Source organism: Mesocricetus auratus, unplaced genomic scaffold, assembly GCF_017639785.1.
Source record: "Mesocricetus auratus isolate SY011 unplaced genomic scaffold, BCM_Maur_2.0 Super-Scaffold_100051, whole genome shotgun sequence".
NCBI classification, from domain to species: Eukaryota; Metazoa; Chordata; class Mammalia; order Rodentia; family Cricetidae; genus Mesocricetus; species Mesocricetus auratus.
In genome coordinates, this window is record NW_024429228.1 from 3,464,006 (window position 1) to 3,483,301 (window position 19,296).

The following is a 19,296-nucleotide window of genomic DNA, read 5'->3' on the forward strand; positions in this document are numbered from 1 at the left end:
CCTGTTCAAATACTGAAAAAAGGCTTTTGCCATTCATCACAGTCCATACCAATGTCTAAATGTTAAATGGGTCCTTTTTCCCCCAAAGGGAAAAGCTGGCAAAATGAATTCTGTTGTTTTAAGGTGTATCAAAGGCTAGCTGCTAATCTTCCAGTTTTGTTGGCTTTGGGATGAAAACTCACGGGTCCAGGAGGTTGATGTAGCAAGCCTGATGAGAAACTGGAAATCTCGAACTGACTGTTTTATTTCTTTCTCGGGCTGTAGATTTGATGACATCAAGGGTCAGGAACACTGATTTAGGAGATCTCGAACTGGCTTGAGCAGGCTCCCACGGTCTCAGGTCCAGTTTTTTCTGCTCCATGCATCTCACCAGATGTTGTGACCGCTACTGAAGCTTTATTCTTTTCCTGTAAGAAAACACAAACATGCCCTCGACCCCAAATTAGGGTCTTCTCTACTGTCTAGTGTATGGATGTTTCCATTTGGCCTGAGTAATAGTTATTTAACTTTCATTATGTCAGAATCTGTCTGAAGCAGATTCCTCACTGGCATTTATATTTTATAAATATTTAAATGAGGAGTGGATTATTTAATGAATCATGTGGAGACTGGGGACATTACTCCCTTTTATTTTTAAATTTTGTTTGAACTGTTGAAGTTGGACCATAACAGTAGAAGGATTTGTCTACCCTCCTTAGTCAACTATCTAGGTGAATTGGGATCACTATTTAAAGTATTAGTAGATGTCCTTTAAAAGGGACATAACCATTAAGTACCTTTGAGAATCATTTAAGGATTGTAAACTATACTATGTCCCAAATAGTCCTTTTTTTTTTTTTCTAACCTGTAGCTCTCACTAGCTGACAAGGCCTCATTTGCATCTGAGCTGACAAGGCCTAATTTGCATCTACACAGACACCTTTGGGGGTGGGGGCCTGCCAAAGCGGCAGGACAGTTCCCTGAAAAAACCTCTCTCTCTCTCTCTCTCTCTCTGACTGGCTCTGAGGGCTTAACTTGAATTTTTTTGTTAAAATATTAACCGACTGACTGGATGTTTCTTTTGGCTATATCTAAATCGATTTAGGTAGTTTTTAACTGTTTGAAGGGATTTAAGTATCCCTTTAATCATATCCAAGGCAATTAGAACAGTTGCTTTTGTCAAAATTTACGCATTTACATTTCACACTTCATACATACTGACGTGGCCACGTTCATACACACAGACCATGCATACATATCTCTCCTTGCCTAGGTTATGATTAGTTTGTTGAACTGAAACTTCTTTAACAGAACAACTCCAGTCAATCTTTGAATTAAAACAAAAGGTTGAAAAAGTCCTGTATGTCCCTCGTCATTTCTTTATTAGAGAAGTTTTGAGCTACACTCAGGGGCTACAGCCATACCCACTCCTTGTAATTCTGTAGATGTAAAGTGGAAAGGCCAGGCTTTTGTCAAAAGTTTTTAGAGATGACTCACAAAATTCAATAACCTACCCCATATAAATGTAACCAAACATTTTTATTTTATATACCTTTGTCTTTTTCTTTACTGAATGCTAATACCTCATTTATTAACTGTTACCAATTTTTTAAATTTACCCATCTTTAATCTATCCTCCCATTGAGGATGATCCTCCAATCTACCCTCCAACTGAGGGCAACTTCTTATCTTAGGTTCCCTTTCTTTTCTGACCTTTATTAGGTGAGGGCCTATACATTTAATCAAATCCACCCTTCAACTGAGGGTGATCTCTTAGGTTCCCTTTCCTTCCTGACCTTTGTCAGGCAAGGACCTAGACATTTAATCTGGTACCCCTAGCTTGGTACCCCCTTTTTAATACATCCACATAGCCTTACTGGCTAGCCTTTTAGATCTCTCAGTTCCCCTTTACTTTCCTGACCTCAGTGGGTCAGGCGAAAGACTGGAGATTTTTTATTTTATTTCTTATTTTACCCTTTTTTTTTTCATTTTGTTTTTTTTTTTCTTTTTTTTTTTTTTTTTTTTGAGACTGGGTTTCTCTCTATCCTTTTGGAGGCTGTCCTGGAACTTGCTCTATATACAAGGATGGCCTCCATTCTACCTACCTCTGTCTCTCGAGTGTTGGGATTAAAGGCATATGCCACCAACACCCGACTCTAAAGATCATAGCGAACATCCTTCCAATCTGGGACATTTAAGCCTTCCCCAGTAATGAACCATGGACTGGCATGTTCAATCCATTTTAAAAAGCCTTCCAAGGTTTTAGGCTTTACTGTAGTCCCATGTCCTTCAAGTAACTTTTTAACTTGATACTGTAATTTAAGCTTCCCAGAACTATTTCCCATGGTTTCTTTTCTTTTCTTTTTTTTTTTTTCCAATCTGTCCCTGGCCAGAAAAAGAGACGAACCCGCTCACTTACCTCGCTTTCACGATCTCGGTGGGATCCTCCAATTGTCGCACCTGCTGTGTGGCCTGCATCCGAGAATGTAGCGAGGTGGTCGGGATAGATGACACAGAGACCGGTCGGTTGCTTTAAGAAAACTTTATCTTCCCAAGTCAGCTTAGGAGAGAGCTCTCAGAAGAAATCTCAGGAGAAGTCTCTCCAAGAAAAAGGGCTTCCCTTTTTAAGGACTTTTGCCATCCATTTACATACCATTCTTTCCACTTCTCACCCTCCTGGCTGGTGGTTTAATCTCCGGCCCCAGAATCGGGGAGACACCACAGGGGGCAGGAAGAGGCATCTAGCCATAGGAGGTGTGGAAGGCATGGTATTTCAGTGAGCCAGCCCTTATCTGAGCCCTATCAAGCTTTAAAGCACTGAATTGTTTTCAGTAAACATTACATAGATGCCTGCTCCCAGGCCGAAGGGGAAGTGGGTTTCTGCTCAAGGTCTGGTGTCCCCACACCTACTCTCAGTGAAGCCTCCTTTATATAAAAATTCCTCTAATTCACCTTAATTACTGAATTTTATGTTCATTGAACATAGACTCCTAGGGTGAAACATTCTTTATTAACACTTGAAAGGTAATTTTTCCATCTTCTTCTCTCTGCTGTTCCTGGTCAGTACTTGTTATTTCAAATTCTTGCTTCCTTATATGAAAAGTGTCCTTTAAATTCTGTCTTCAAGATTCCCCTGTCTACCATTGGTGTTCAGCATTTTTGGTACAAAAGGCCAAGGGTGATCCTTTTTGTATTATCCTTTATAGAGTTTCCTACATGTGTAATTTTTTTCACCAAATTTAAACAAATTTGGTCCATTATTTTCATCATTAGTTTATAGTTTATTCTCTCTCCCCTCATGTTCTGGCATTCCAATTGTGCATTTGATTTTTTTCCAATGTCTCATATGGTTATAGGCTTCTGGTAACAATTTTCAATCATTTTTCTCTCTAGTCCTCAGATGGATGATTGTATTGGTCTATATATTTAAATAAACTGGCTTTCTCTGTCACATCCATTGTACTGCTCATCCTTTTTTAGTGTGCTTTTATTTCATATACTAAAATTCCTCTTTTTTTCAGTTCTGGAGATCAAACCCAGGGCTTTTTTCATGGTAGGATTGTACACTGAGCTATACCTTAGCCCTGTTTGACTCCTTTTCATGGTTTCTACTTTTATGCAGAGTTCCTGCATTCCTATTCATTATGAGTATCTTTACCGTGGATTTTAACATAAGCTTCTGAAGAGTACTTTTTCAGGTTTGTTATTTGTAGACATTGGACATATCTACATTCATCCAACTATGTGGTCCAACTATGATGCATCCAACTGGGATCCATCAAATCCCAGTTTGGTTCTTGTAGCCATAGCTATGATGTGTAGAATTCTCTGTATTTGGACAAATCAGGCAGTCCTCAGAGACTGAGGAAGCATTTGTGTGCATATTTGAGATTCCCCTCCTGACTTTCTGCTTTATGAGACTGACCTTTCGTTCTCTCGGCTGTGGTTGCCTCAGTCCTCTGATCCATTGGTCTGCTTAGACTACAGGTTTACCTTTGAGTTTAGCATCCCCACAAAGTGTAGAATAGGGATTGCTGCCTGCCTAAAATCCAGTTGTAAAAGGAGTTGCTATAAGAATTTACACAGGGAATTCTTCTTCAAAGTTCCAACTTTCTTCTGATGTCTATTTTCTTTTGGCCACAAGATTGCTGCCTTTTATATTTTACTCAAAGAAGACTTCTTTTATCATAACTGCTTAGCCATATCAGAAGCAATCTCTATATTTAGAAATATTTAATATTTTTATTTATGCGTATGTGTGTCTGTCTGAGTGTGGGTTTGTCTCTATGAGTGTAGATGCCCACAGAGGCAGAAGAGAGTGTTGGGACACCTGGAGTTGGAGTAACAGGTGCTTGGGAGTCACCTAAAGCAGACTTTGGAAACTGATCAAGTTGTACGAATAGTACACACTCTTAACTTCTCAACCATCTTTTCAGCCCCTCCCTGTACTAGAGTGTCACACCTGCTGTGCAGCCTGTATCCAAGAATGTGGCAAGGTGTTCAGGATAGATGACACAGAGACCGGTCGGTTGCTTTAAGAAAACTTTATGCTTCCCCAGTCAGCTTAGGAGGAGAACTTAAGTCTGCTTAGGAGAACCCCCAAGAAAAAAGCTTCCCTTTTTAAAGACTTCTGTCATCCATCTATATACAATTCTTCCCAGACTTCTCACCCTCCTGGCTGGTGGTTTAATCTCCAGCCCCAGAATCGGGGAGACACAGCAGGGAGCAGGAAGAGGCATCTAGCCGTGGGGGGATCAAAGTCATGGTATTTCAGTGAGCAAGCCCTTAATGGAGGCCTATCAAGAGCTTTATAGCATTGAATTGTTTTCAGTAAACATTATCTCACAGCTGCCTGCTCCCAGGCAGAAGGGGAAGTGGGTTTCTGCTCAAGGTCTGGTGTCCCCACACTAGAGAACAAAACATTGAATGATCTCGATCTTAAAATAGAGAGATTTTGCAACAATATTCACATATCAGCCATATTACTTTCTATATTGGGTTTCAAAGGTTTAGGTTCAAAGGTCCCAATACTTGTCAGTATACATCAAATAGTCCAACATTAAAAAGTCATGAAATTTACACTGCAAAAATGTATGAACAGTCCAACAGAGTACCCAGTTAAGTCTACCATATGTAGGTAGACCCTTATGTTTGTCTGACAGACTTTGGTCAATCAGTGAGTTCTCAATTACATCATTGTAAACATTCTAGTAACTCTGTGAACATAAATCAAAGCAATAACATTCTTACATTTTTAAAGAAGCCACTTGAATCCTGAAGAAAAATCATGCCATAATTGCAAAGCCCAGTATTATTTCATCTTATAACTTTCCTTACTATCAAAGTTCAATCCCATGTCTTTGTCAGGAGTGAGTTCCCTTTGCTGAGGTATTTGCAGCTCTGGAAATTCCTCCCTAGGGCTTTTGTGTTAAGTAACACTGTTGTGTTCTCTCTGGGCTGTCCTTTCGTGTAATGAGAGTGACTGGAATAAAGGCAGGATCAAAAAGGATAGCTATTGAAGAATTGGATTTGCTGCCTTCTGTTGTCATTTACTGGTGTAGAAAGTGAATCACAGAAGGGATGTGCAGACATCTCACTCACTTGCAGATACCACCTCCGGTATCCATAGACTAATACAAAGACTTTGCAGAAGCTTCAGAAGCAAGTTTAAATTCAGACATTCCAGTTGCCTAGCCGTAGGGTGTTGCTTTTTCACTTTTACTCATTAGTATTATAAATTCAAGTGAATTACGGTAAGGGAGTTGGATGGCAGCAGTTCAATAGCAGGCAACTATGGACACCTGTAGCTTAATTGCCACTCTAATTATTCACCTTTCTGTCTATTTTGTGTGTTTGTAATAGGAATGTGGCTTTACCAGGGATTTGATACTGTTTGCAACTTTCAATGAAGGTAAAACTTGTACCACCTTAAGCATTTTATAAATGTCTCAGTGAGTCTTACGTATAATTTTAGCCTTCATTTCACTCTTTTTTTCCTCTCACAGTTAAAAGTCAAAATCCTTTGGTAAAAAGTCTTAAGCTTTCTAATTCCTATGAAGATTTTGAGTTGAAGAAATTGCTATTCAATATAATTGTGATCTTATGTAAAGATTTAACTACTATACAGGTAAAGACTAATCAAAACAAAAATTAATGAAAGCATCTCACTTTATAGCATAGTTTTTTAAAGTCATGATTGCAAATCTTTCATTAACCAACCCATGTCTATATCATAGAAAGTAGCAAAGTTGTCAGCTTGAATTGTAGTCATTTAAATGTCCTTTGCAACAATAAACACAAAGGATCTAACTTTGAACCACACACACCCACCAAAGTAATAGTAGGAGCTAAGACGTCTATAAATATACGCAGATCTCCTAACTAGCAACATAGTTCACACATCCCAGACCATTTTCAATTACTCATGCACGGAAAGCCCTCTACCCCACCTTAGCCGATGGCTTTCCTCTGACTGTCAAGCTAAGGGATGGTTAATGTTAAAGGTAATTGCTGGCATCTGTTAGGCCAGTCTCAGACCCTTATGAACCCATGTTTTCGCCACACAAGCCTAACATCTTTAATTTTTATTCACTCATTTATCCTGCTCTGTTCATTATTTCACATGTGATGTAGTTTGAGGAACACTGGGATTAAGCCCCACCTCTGCTTGTCACCTTTTGTGTGGCCTTGATCAAGTTCCCTTCCCTGGGGGCTTAGTCCTCCTTTACAAAGCTGAGCACGCTTGCACACAGGGCTCTCAAGAGCTTTGCCAATCATAAAGCATTAGAAATATGTACTACTAACTGTCCTGTGAGTTTAGCCCCTTGCTGCATGCAGTAAGTGAAATTCCCTTCTAACCTGAAACGCTTTGAAGCTCTTTTTATGAAAAGAAGTGAGTGTTCATTCTATCAAGATAAGGACTGATGACATACACGTGGTGAGGGGTGGTGAGTTAACCTTACTTTGGTGCATTCCCATTGTGATCACTTTTTAGGAGTCCTTTTGAGTAGAATAATTAGTTTCTCTAAATCCCAGGTAGTTCAGCTTCAGCAGAGGGTAACCCCTACCTTGGGGATTATTATGAGACTTTATTATTATAACTATTGTTGTTAGACTATGATAGTTTAACAGGCTTGGCATCTTCTTGAGAATGACAATATATATTATATAAACTGAAATCAGATAAAGATAAATTGCATTTATGTTATAGTTTTATCATTTGTATCAAATATATAATGTATACCACATATATTTTTCTTAAGTGCTTAACAGAAAAATCCTTCCATAAAATATGTTTTATTGTTACAGTACAAAGTTAAGTACAAAATTAATAATTAAATTTTACTCTACACTTTTTTCAGTTTCTACTGGTTGAGTATTTTATAGACAACAGAGTCAAATAGCCAAAGGTTGTCATAAGATTTTTAAAATAGGTTATGAACAATGGTGGAGTTAATTTTTGAGATTATATATCTTTGGTCTAACAATAATAAAAATAATAAACATATATATACTATCACAATTCATGGAGTATTTCCAGCCTTGTCCACTGGATTTTCACAGTGATACTAGAACTGATACTCTTGTTCATAATTACTCAACTCCAAATCTTGATCGCTTTGAATGTACACAATGAAGTGACACACTAGCGAATTCAGCAGAGAAGGTATAAAAACAAAACTTTTAATTGTTAGTAAACCCTCTTTATAGAGTAACTAATGCTAAGCAAGTAGGAAGACAGTATCATACAGGACAGCGATTTATACTGTTATGTAGTGAATATGCAGCAACCCGTGTCAGCTTTGCCATTGGTCATTTTACAATTATTAATTCTTGTTCTGATTGAAATGCTAGGTTCAATAAAGCTATAACATCTTAAAGTGTCTAATTAAATGCAGCTTGTGATCTGACTGACAGTCGTTGATATATTGTGTAAATTCTATTATTAGTACTTCAGAAACAGTTTGTATTGCCCTGTTATTACCTTTATGCTCTTTTGAGGGCTAGAGGTTCAGCTTAGCAGTAGGCTGTTTGACGTGTATGCACACGGCCCTAGGTCTGATCCCTAGCACTATAACCAAAAAAAAAATGCCATTCATTTATTTTTCCTCCAATTTCCTACCTCTGATTTTATTATATGTAGAAACAAATACATGCACTACATCAAAAATTAATTAATGTGTATCTTCTGTTACTGTCATTCAAGGAGCTTGCACCCAGGAAAAGGGATTACTGTTCTTACTGTCACCAGGCTGCTGTTGATGATAGTGCTGTTACCTTTTTATCCCCAGGTGTTTGGGGTACTGTCATGGATTGGAAGGAAATACCTTGAAGTTATCACCAAAACATCATATTTGAAGTCTTGCATTTAATTTTGCTAGATTAGATACAGATAATTTAATTATGCTACTAACAAAGTACATTTTGCCCTTCCTTATAGATATTAATCGATGGCAAAGTTATTCTGGCTTTGTTTACCTATGTCAAAAAGCCTGAGAAACTCAAAATCATCGAGTGGTCTGCAGCACAGTATGAGGAGCTGCAACTGCATGCAATTGCCACCTTGTCCTCGGTGGCCCCTCTGCTAATAGAAGAGTATATGGCATGCCAGGGCAACGCTCGAATCCTGGCCTTTCTAGAATGGTGTGAGCACGAGGGTGAGTGTCCGTGAGGGCTCTGTCAAGATTCCATCTGCATCTCAATCGAACTCTCAGTATTTTCATAAAAAGCAAGTGTTAAATCTTTGAGTGTATATATATATATATATCTTCATAAACATTGAGATTTGAGGGCTAGAGAGCTGGCTCAGCACTTAATAGCACTAATAACACTTACTCTTCCTGCAGAAGATCTGAGTTTAGCTCCAAGCACCAATGTCAGAGAGGTCACAAGTGCCCCCAACTCCAGTTCCAGGGGATTCAGTGTCCTCTGCAGGCACCTGCAATTATGTGTACATGCCCCCACAGAGACACACACACTTACACATGATTAAAGATAAAACAAACCTGTTGACAAAAAGGGAAATTTCAAAGTCAGATATTAACAAAGATCTCAGATATAATTACTGAACATTTAAAAGTAATTATATATATGATTTATTTAAATTATTGCATTAAGCAGCTATAAAATTATACTTAAGAATGAAATAATAATCTGGACAATAGTTTAATATATTCATTCAACAAATATCTATTGAGTGTCTACAAAGTACCAGATGCTACATCAGCTGCTGAAAATACATTTAGGCTTAAAATAGACACAAACCCATAAAAAACTTCATAAAAAGCCAGAATCACTAACTCCACAATATAGTCTATCAAACAGAAGAGCCTCAATTATAAATGTTATTGTATTGAATTCTTAAAAAGAAAATAAATGTACTCATGAACATAAAAGTTCGATAAGGAAGAATGTTATGAAAGACACAAATGATGTCTCTGGGTCTATTGAAAAGGCATCTTTCCATCTGAGACCAGAAGGAGAAAGTGAAGGGATGGATAATGTTTCTGTAAGAGCAAAACTGCAAACATGACTGAATTTTAACATCTGTTTAAATATTTAAAATATCTGGTGTGTTGTTTTTAAATGAAAATGCTTGTTTGACCTCTTTTAGTTTCTTAGTTACAAACTCAACTATTACTTGTCTCCACAGATTCCTTCTTCATCCACGGTAACAGTTTTCACGGAACAGGTGGCCGTGGAAACAAGTTCGCACAGATGCGTTATACTTTACGACTCCTCAGAGCCATGGTTTATCTTGAAGATGAGACTGTAAACACGGATCTTTGTGAAAAGGGGGTTATTCATCAGCTAATAGGTAAAGTATCGCATGGCAGCTCACTGGGGGAAGTAGGGTGTTTGTAATTCTGGATGTTTCATGTGAAGTATTTTCCTACAAACTGATTTTATGAATGAGTGTATCCTGAAAGTTTTCCTGGCTTTTGTTTCATCTCGTTGATGTCAATCAGTTCTCTTTTTACTGAAATATCATAATCAGTAATCCTATAAACATTTATTTCCTCAGTTTAGAGATGTTCATTAGCATAACTATTGTTATGTTTCATTTTTGTGGTACTGATATTGCCATTTCTGGCCAAGTGTAATAGAGCCATTTTCATTGAAGATGCAGTCACATCTTCTAGTCCATTCAGAACACTGAAATGCTGGTGCACAGAGACCAGAATCCAGGAGTCTCTTTCCTACTGTAAATACTAGAGAATTTATGAATTTCAACTTCCAGTTCAAGCTGCTTTGCCCTTTATTATTTAAAAAGTACATAGTCCCAGCCCTCTCTTTCCTGTTTGCAAATACAGTGTTTGTGTAAATATGCTTTCTCCTTAGACAGAGGTTAGAAACTGTATCAGACAGAATTCTAGGGAACCTTGGCCTGATCAGAACAGAAGAAAATAGCATGTCTTATCCTGTACCCTCAGCTGGTCATCTAATGAGTAGCATGAAATAACATTCAGAGGCTAATATTAAATAAATTGTTTGGCCAATGGCTCAGACATCACTTGCTAGCTCTCTCTTATAAATTAACCCATTGTATTAATCTATGTATTGCCACAATGCTGTTGCTTACCAATGACATGCCAGCATGTTACTCCTTCAGTGGCTACATTGTATCTCCTGTCTTCTTTCTCTCTGTATCTTTGTTTGGATTTCCTGTTTGGCTGTATTCTGCCCGGCCATTGATCAAAACAGCTTGATTCATCAACCAATAAAAACAACATATATTCACTGCATCCCATATCTCCCCTCTGAGCACAGGGTGTCCCCACCCCACACTACAGACCCCTCTGATAATGGGGTGTCCCCACACTAGAGACCCCTATGAGCACAGGGTGTCCCCACACTATAGAACCCTCTGAGCACGGGGTGTCCCCACACTAGAGACCCCTCTGAGAGTGAGGTGTCCCTACACTGACTCTCCAGCAGGTTTAGCCCTCCTCCTTGGAGTCCCATCGGTCACCCTTCATCCTAAGAAGATAGTTCCATAGTGCCAGCTGTGACAAAAGACTCTAGCTTGCTGCTAGTGATGGTGTCTTCTTTACCAGTGGAAAGAATTCCTAAATTCTTAAAGCCTAAAGGAAATGCCTCCTAAGACAATTTCTATTGTGAATGTCATTTGTTCCGTGATAACTACTGCTAAGTCATTTTCAGGCTTGATTACAAGGGGAGGATTTTTAAATCTGTCAGCCTAAAGCTATGGCGTTTTCTCTTCATATAGAAGATACAGAAAGAAACAGCAGCTAGAACACACAGAGAGGTCCCCCAAATTTGTTACCAGTTAACCACAAAGAAAGGACAACCTACAGTCAGACATTTTTTTCAAGACAGATTTTTTTCTGTGTAGTCCTATTTGTCCTGGAACTCACTCTGTAGACCAGGCTGGCCTTGAACTCACAGAGATCTGCCTGCTTCTGCCTCCCGAATGCTGGGATTAAAGGTGTGCACCACCACTACCCAGCTACAGTTAGATGTTTTGATAATGAATTTACAGAAGTATATGTCCCTTGTGAAACTACATTTTTTTTTTAACTTTTTAAATTTTTCTTTGTGTCTTTCACTCATGCATCTCAGTCCCCATTCCAGCCGGGTGGTGGCACACGCTGCACCTCTGTCTATAGGGTCAACTCTGCTGTGCTGCTGAGTGCTCCCTCTTCCGAGTGCTGCAGTGCTGAGGGGTTGGGTAAGATCCTCCTCCTGCTGTAGGTGTAGAGGACAAGCAGGGAGGACATCTTTTCCTCACCCGTACCACCACAGGGCAGATGGGAAGGGTGTGACCTGTCCTCCCATTCTTAAGCCATCAGGGCCACCTCACCTGTGTCTCTGTGAACAAGGTCAGCTCCGTTGTGCTGCCCAGGTGAGGAATAGCGCTCACTCCTGAGGGCTTCAACCAGTGAGGGACAGGTCCAATTCTCCCTAGTATTGCAGCCAGTGAGGGCCGGGGCCAACTGTAAGGTTATCTCTCGGCCTTGGGTGATATCAGGAGCCATGGACATCAACAGAAACAGCAGCTGCATCAGGGCTGTGAACCCAGACATGGGCCCCAGCCCAGGCCCAGACATCACCATGGTGCTGGGGACAATCAAGTCACTCACCTCAGCCGCTCCTCACCTCTTTCTCCTCTTCAGATATGTCTCTGTCCACAGGACATAAACCAGTCTGTCTCTCCCGTACCACAGCACACATTTGCTCACCATAGGATTACCCATCGGTCCAGCAACACAAGGTGTCAGGTGGGCCTGTGCCTTCTCTTCTGAGCCCGGGGTAGACAAGCCCAGACCTGCGTGTGGACCTCCTTGTTGCTCAGTCTGTAGTGGAGCTGGACAAGCCCATTCTTCCTCAGCACAAAGATATCATAATAGCGCCTAACTGCCTGGCACTTCTGGTTGGTGCAGAGGTGTTGCTGGAGTCTTCTTGCAGGCTGGGGTTAGCCCCCTCTCCCCCCACCCCCGACTGTGTTTGGTTGAGTTCTGACTGCTGCAGCTGCGTGGCATGGGGTGGGGAGTGTTGCTCAAAACTACATGTTATTAAACAAAATTTGTTGGTCAAAATATTAATGTTACGCCAAGTTCCTGAGACCCTAAAAAGACCACCAAGGAGCTGACTCACCAATGAAAATGCATAAAGTTTATTGTTAAATTACCAGCCTCGGCAGGGACCCTGTCCTGCAAACTGACACAGCGGCTGCAGGAAAAGGGTGCCTGGCCTGGATTTCAAGGGTTTATAAAGGAAAAACAACCACAAGTAGGGTGGTGCATGCCTTGGCTGTTCAGGATTGGGTTCATTGACGTGGGGACTAAGGGAATTTCAAAATTGTTACTAACGGTTTCCCACAAGGACAGTTGTTGTGAGAAGATGTTATTTGCCAAAATCAATCATTGCCTGATCACCCCAGATGGGGTCACTTTGACTGGGGTGGGCACAGTTTGGGTGCTCCTTGGAACTGTTTATGGTTCCTTGGCTGGAGCTGAATCAGCCTTGTGCCACACAGGGAATTTCTCAAAGTGGCTTTTTCTGAGGATGGAGTCCATCCTCTCCAGTTTACCTTGCTCTTACAATGAAGTTGTTAGGACATCATTTAGTGACATTCTACTAATTCTGTACTAACATTTCTGCGTGAATAACACTGACAATTATATTAAGGTATTCTATATCTACAGACTGTATATGTATGTATGTAGAAATTCTTTGTGAGACGGCTGACTTAAGTGCTTATGAAATCCATTTTCCACCCTCTGTCCATAGCTTCTATGCAATGAAAACAGCCCCATTTATAGTAAAATAGTTTCCCCACCTGAAGATTCTTCTTAAAGGGGAGTTTCCTAGCAGTAAATAATCAAAAATGCATTGAGTAACTACATTCTTCAATTTTTCCCATGCTAGGGATCTTTAAAAATATGGCAAGCAAACCCGATGATAAGGAAGAGGCCATTGCCTTGGAGATTCAGTCTGACGCCTTGCTCATCCTGTCGGGGCTCTGCGAGCATTATATCCAGAGGAAGGTGTGTGAAGCCTCTGAGCCTGTACTGCAGGTCTCCCAGCCTCCTAATGGTACCCACTCTCTTAGGTGTCCATGAATGTTACCTCTTTCCTGATCCTGTAAACTGTGGGCTGCTGGTATGGCTCAGCAGTTAACCACACTGCTGCTAAGCTAAGCCTGACAATTGAGTCTTAATTATTTACCCATTTCTATAAATCCATGTATTTCCACATGGCCTTGGCTTACCGGAGAACTTCGGGACCTGTTAACTCCTTTGGCAGCTACATGGCATCTCCTTGCAGTGCCTTTCTGCCTACCTTCCCAGAATTCTCCTCTCCTAGTCCCATCTGTCTTCCTGCCTCTATTGGCCAAACAGTGCTTTACTCAGCAACCAATAAGAGAAATATATATACAGAAGGACATCCCCCAACACTTCTGTGTGTGTTTTCTGTTATCCAAAAAGAAATGGGTATTTCTGAAATATATTCATATTGTTGCATATATCATTCCTTTTTATTGCTCAATGGTATTCTATGAACCATCAGCATCTGTATATGATGTTTCTTATTATTAGGCACTTAAGCTGTTTCTATTTGGATGGGTTAAACTAAAGTTTCAGGGAATATTCTCGACCTTGTCTTTTGGGGGATATAATGCTTTCATTTCTTCTGAGTCAAAACCTAGTAGTAGAATTACAAGACCTAAAGTAGCCAAACAGCTTTCCATCCTAGGCTGTAGTGTCAGAAATATCACTTGGAGTTTGAAAACTGGAACTTCAAAACAAGAGTTTAATTCCCTTTGATACTTATTAGCTTCATAGAAACTATTGAGTTCATAAGTTGACAATTTAGATAGGAAGAGATAGGACTGGAGAAATAAAAATTAGTGATTTAGACTTTTACGTTTTTTAGACTTACGTGCTTTATGTGATGAGTGTTTTGCTCACAAGCACGCCTGTATACCATGTGCATGCCTGCTACGCAAGGCCAGAAGAGGCTGTGGCCCCCTGGAACTGCAGCTGTGGGTGCTTGTGAGCTGCCATGTGGGTGTTGGGAATCGAATCTGGGCCCTCTGAACAAAACAAGTGATCTGAATTGCTGAGCTGTCTCTCTAGCTCCATGGTAGAGTTTTCAGGAGAGGCAATAGGAAGAAAAAAATGGTTTAGTTCTGAACCTTGGCATATAATGTACTATTCTTTTCTGTCCTGTGCCTGCTCGTCTAGAAAAATAATCTGGATCTAAATGGGAACTAGAACAGAACAACATGGCAGTGAGAAAAATAAATGGTATGGGGAAAAGACTGAGAGGCAATAATTTCATGTAAATCACGAAAAGCTTAGTGGCCATCATCTACTTATTCCTATTTTGAGAACATTATAACATCCTCCATCATGCATACTGATGCCTGCTCTTCATTTGGCAGGATGCCAGGTTGCATTCACTTTAATGTGGAAAAAGTCATGGGCAAGTTTTGCATGATTTACATTATTCAGACACAGAAAAATTTCTCATTACTAAGAAAAATTACTGTTAACCTAGCACATTTTATACCCTCTTAAAGTGGTTGACATTATAATAATTTATCATGAAAAACTAGGAATGAATGAGTACAATTTTAAAAAACTACTTTTTAGACTATTTATTTATTTTATGTGTATGAGTGTTTTGCTTCTGTGTATGTACATGTGTGCCTGGTGCCCTCAGATCTCAGGTGAAGGTTTCAGATTGTGGGTGAATGTGAGCTACCATGTTCTGGGACTTGAACCCATACCCTCTGGAAGAGCAACAAGTACTCTAAACTGCTGAGCCACTCCTCCAGCTCCAAATGAGTGCAATTTTTTTTCTTTATTCTATTCCATTTATTTTACTGGGTTTTTTTTCTCCAGATTTATTTTGGTAAAAAAAATCAGATATAACCTTTCAAAAATTACATTAATGTTTAATATGCGAGTGCAATTTTTAATTGTATTAAAATTCCTAGTTTAGAAACTAGCAAATCTAGCTTGTAAACAACCAAACCATTGCTAGCATTATTTTTCTGATAGGAAAAAAAACAAAAACAAAAACATAAGAGCTAGGATGAGGTAAAGAAGAGAACAATTGTATATTTATTCCAAGAAATAATGTAAATTACTCTCTTTAACAGGAAATATTTGGAACTGAAGGAGTTGACATAATTCTTCACGTAATGAAAACAGACCCCAAGAAGTTACAGAGTGGCTTAGGCTACAATGTTCTTCTTTTCAGTACCTTAGACAGCATTTGGTGAGTATTACTATGACCAAGTGAACACCTCAGCATAAGAAAATTATAGTTACAGCTACTAGCTTTCTCCCCTCAAAATCACACTAGAGGGATAAGTTGGTGTCTTCTCTATTTAGATGACCTAAATATGAGTTTGAAAAGTAACTAAGCCTATCACTCAAGTAGAAAAGCCACTTGTTTCAAAACTCAATAGATTGCTGTGCTCTAATCCCATTCCACTTTGGTGTCAGCTAGGAAAACATAAGCATCCCTTTCCTTATGTAGCTGCTGCTGCCGCTGCTGCCTTGGCTCTCTGAGGCACTGTGCTCTGTTCCACTGGCATTCTTCTAGCCTTCCTATGATCTCATGTTGTTTAAATAATTGTACCTTTAACATATATCTGGACATTTGATACAACAATTTCTTTTCCTTGTTCTTTGTTCTTCTTAGCTTTTGTTGATAATTTAGACGCACTAATGTTATCAGAGTTCTCCAGAGAAATAAAATTAATAGGAGTTATATAGAGAAGAATATTTGTTATAGGAATTGGCTCAGTTATAAAGGTTGGAAAGTTCTAAACTGAAAAAAAAATAAAGCTAAACATCTGACTTTGCTTCTTTTCCAATTGCTGTGTCAAAATACCCTGCACAAAAGCCCCTTAAGAAAGAAGAGGTTTGTTTTAGCTCCTAATTCCAGGTTCCAACCCATCACTGAAGGAGATGTCAAGGTGTCAGGCATTTGAAGCAACTAGTCACATTACATCCACAGTTAAGAGCAGACAGAGAATAAATGCATGCACGTTTGTGCTCAACTGGTTTTTTTCCACTCTTAGATAGCCCAGGGAATGGTGCTACGCATAATGGATGGGTCTTCTCACCATAGATAACGCAATCGACATAATCCCCACAGACTTGCCCAAGCCAACCTGGTCTCTTGTTTTCAAAAGGAAGCAATATAAAACCAATGGACAGAGGAAGCTATCATTAATGCTTGGAAGAAACAGATAAAAGTCTGTTACTAATGACTACCATAGTTCCCGGCTATTGGTGATAGCTTAGACAGCCTGCTAAGGAAACTCCTGAGGAAAAGAGTAGAAGTATCCTTGGAAGGGTTCCAGCCCCTCACTCCATGCAGTCCACATGGATTTGAATAGTAGGCACTCTAGCAAATGTCAACTGCAAGGATAAATGTGATCAAGAATTATCAAAGATTTTAGCTGTGCCAAATGGTGAAAGAAATGATAAACATTTATATTTGTAAATGCAGTTATTACAGCAACTATGGGTCTTTAACAATCACCAACGTCATGAAAGCAAAGGAAGAAGTTGCACCCACAAAGAAAATTGTCGAGAATTAATTGGTATTAGTCTTTAGAAAAAATTTGTAAAAGTGCGTGTTGCTCTTCCAGAGGACCCGAGTTAGTTTCCCAGCTCTAGATCAAGTGACTTATAACTGCCGGTAACTCCAGCTCCAAGGCACCAGACACCAGCCTTTAGCCTATACACACACACACACACACAATCTTGAAAAAAATAATTGAAAGTGAACTACACTTATATAGCTTCTTCAGTGTTTTAAATTTTAAAGTAAAAACAAAGTAGTTACTTGATTTAAAGGAATAAAGTAAAAGCCTGGACTAGCAATGCTATGATAGGAAGAAGGGTCTACAAGTTAAATCTAATGACAGATGTTTGAGGAATGACTGAATTTCTTTTCATTGAAGGTGCTGCATTTTGGGATGTTATACTTCTGAAGATTATTTTCTTGAAAAGGAAGGAATTTTTCTCCTTTTGGATATATTGGCAGTAAGTAATGTCACAACACTCTAACACAAAAGATAAATAGATGTCTATGCAAACCTTTCCCAGACCAAGTACCAGAAAATAGTGCTTTGTGAATAAATGTGCCCCCAATCATGTGCAGCTAGCTATATTGATGATTGTTTCTTTGTTTGGAATTTGGTGTTTTGATATAGGATCTCTCTCTCTCCATGTACTCCTAGCAGTCCTAAAACTCACTGTATAGATCAGGCTGGCCTTGAACTCACAGAGATCTTCCTATCTCTACCTCCTGAGTGCTGGAATTAAAAGCATGTGCCACCACACCCAGACAGATAAATACATTGGTTTAATTAAAATCCCTCCTGGAGATTATGAATCATTAGCATAGTAAGAATTCTGAACATTCCTCCAGTTAAGACATAAGTTTATAGAGGTCAATGTTCCCAAACATAGGTGAGCAGACATTTTTCCTACTACTCCATCAACCTGCCAAGAAACAGTTAGTTTTGTTCTTTGACAATTCCTTGCATATATATAATGCAACCCCTTTACTCTTAGCCCTCACCCTCTCTTTCCTCCTTTCTGTCTTGTCATCATCCCCTCCCCCTATAAATCTCTTTCCCATATTTGTGGAAATGTTTTTGGTTTTGTGACCCATTGGTTTTAATTAGGGCTATCTATATGGTCACAGATTAGTTGAATCCGATGACGCCTGGTAGAATCAAGATTGGGTACACAACTGAAGACAACGCCTGGCCTTCCCAGAATCCATCAGTAACCAGTAGCTCAGCACGGAAGGGTAGGGCCCCATGGGCACATCTCTGATCTCTGGTTGGTTGTTGACAGCCCCAGTGTAGGCAAAATGGCTACTGTGAGGTATGTTTGCAATGGCTGTCATGTTCTGAAGATAGTATTTTGCAGCCCTTCTTCTTACAATATCTCTGTTTCCTTTGCCTTGATGTTCCCCGAGCCTTAGAGGGGATGACATGTATATCCACTTTAGAGATGAGTACACAGCTATCACTTATTGCCAGCACTTTGAGCAGCTATGAATGTCTGTATTCATTACTACAAAGAAAAGATTCTTGATTTAAGAATGAAGAGCATTGGCCTATGGATATAAACATCAATGTTTAGAATATAGTTAGACACCATATTACTTTAGCTAAACAATAGTAATAAATTACCCCTAGGGCATATGTTCTTTTCAGCCATGATTGCTATCTGGGTTTATAGTACCTCCTGTGAATGCCTCAGATTCAATCTAGGAGTTGTTGGTTGCCCCATAAAAGTTGTACCAGTATTGTCCTGGTAGAAACATCTTGCTTGGCATGTTAACATTGTAGTTTGTAGTCTTCACATCTGGGAAAGACCACTGATACCTTTTCTCCCCTCACAGCATGCATAGGGGCTTCTGGCACTGTCAGCCAGCAGGTTGGAAGTTTCAAATCAGTTCTAGCTTGATTTCTCTACATCTTGGAACCAAGCTGTATGGTGTCTTAAGCAATGGGATCTTATCTTCTGGGTCTGGTGAGCAAGCAGGAGTCCATAATGTTTTTGAGGATCTCTGGGGCCTACTGGCCAGCTACTCATGAAGGGTGCTACACTCTTCCTGGGACTTCAGTTTAATAAACAGAGGTTTCTAGAAGCTGCCTTATCCAGCCATTCAGATAGCCCCATCTAACTTTCTAAAACATGGTTTTAGGGCTTTTTGTAGATTTATTTTATGTAATTGAGTGTTTTTCCTGCATGTATATATGTGCATCATGTGCCTTCCTAGCGCCACAGAGCTCTGAAGAAGCCG

The 19,296-nt window shown here is 39.6% G+C and overlaps 1 protein-coding gene across 4 annotated transcripts in view; it reads left to right on the forward strand.

Annotated features, from left to right (window-relative positions):
* The window catches only part of Cfap69 (cilia and flagella associated protein 69), a 62,341-nt gene that overhangs the window by 32,046 nt on the left and 10,999 nt on the right, over positions 1 to 19,296 (forward strand). For 3 of the 4 annotated variants that reach the window (XR_005873264.1, XM_040735832.1, XM_040735834.1), the window contains exons 10-16: positions 5,842 to 5,890; positions 5,985 to 6,106; positions 8,420 to 8,636; positions 9,632 to 9,796; positions 13,372 to 13,490; positions 15,614 to 15,732; positions 17,435 to 17,516. Coding sequence is in view for 3 of the 4 variants with exons in the window: in XM_040735832.1 (XP_040591766.1) it covers positions 5,842 to 5,890; positions 5,985 to 6,106; positions 8,420 to 8,636; positions 9,632 to 9,796; positions 13,372 to 13,490; positions 15,614 to 15,732; positions 17,435 to 17,516 (873 nt within the window). In the remaining variant the exon portion in view is untranslated. The remainder of the gene's footprint in view (positions 1 to 5,841; positions 5,891 to 5,984; positions 6,107 to 8,419; positions 8,637 to 9,631; positions 9,797 to 13,371; positions 13,491 to 15,613; positions 15,733 to 17,434; positions 17,517 to 19,296) is intronic. The other variant, XM_040735833.1, reaches the window with a different exon arrangement.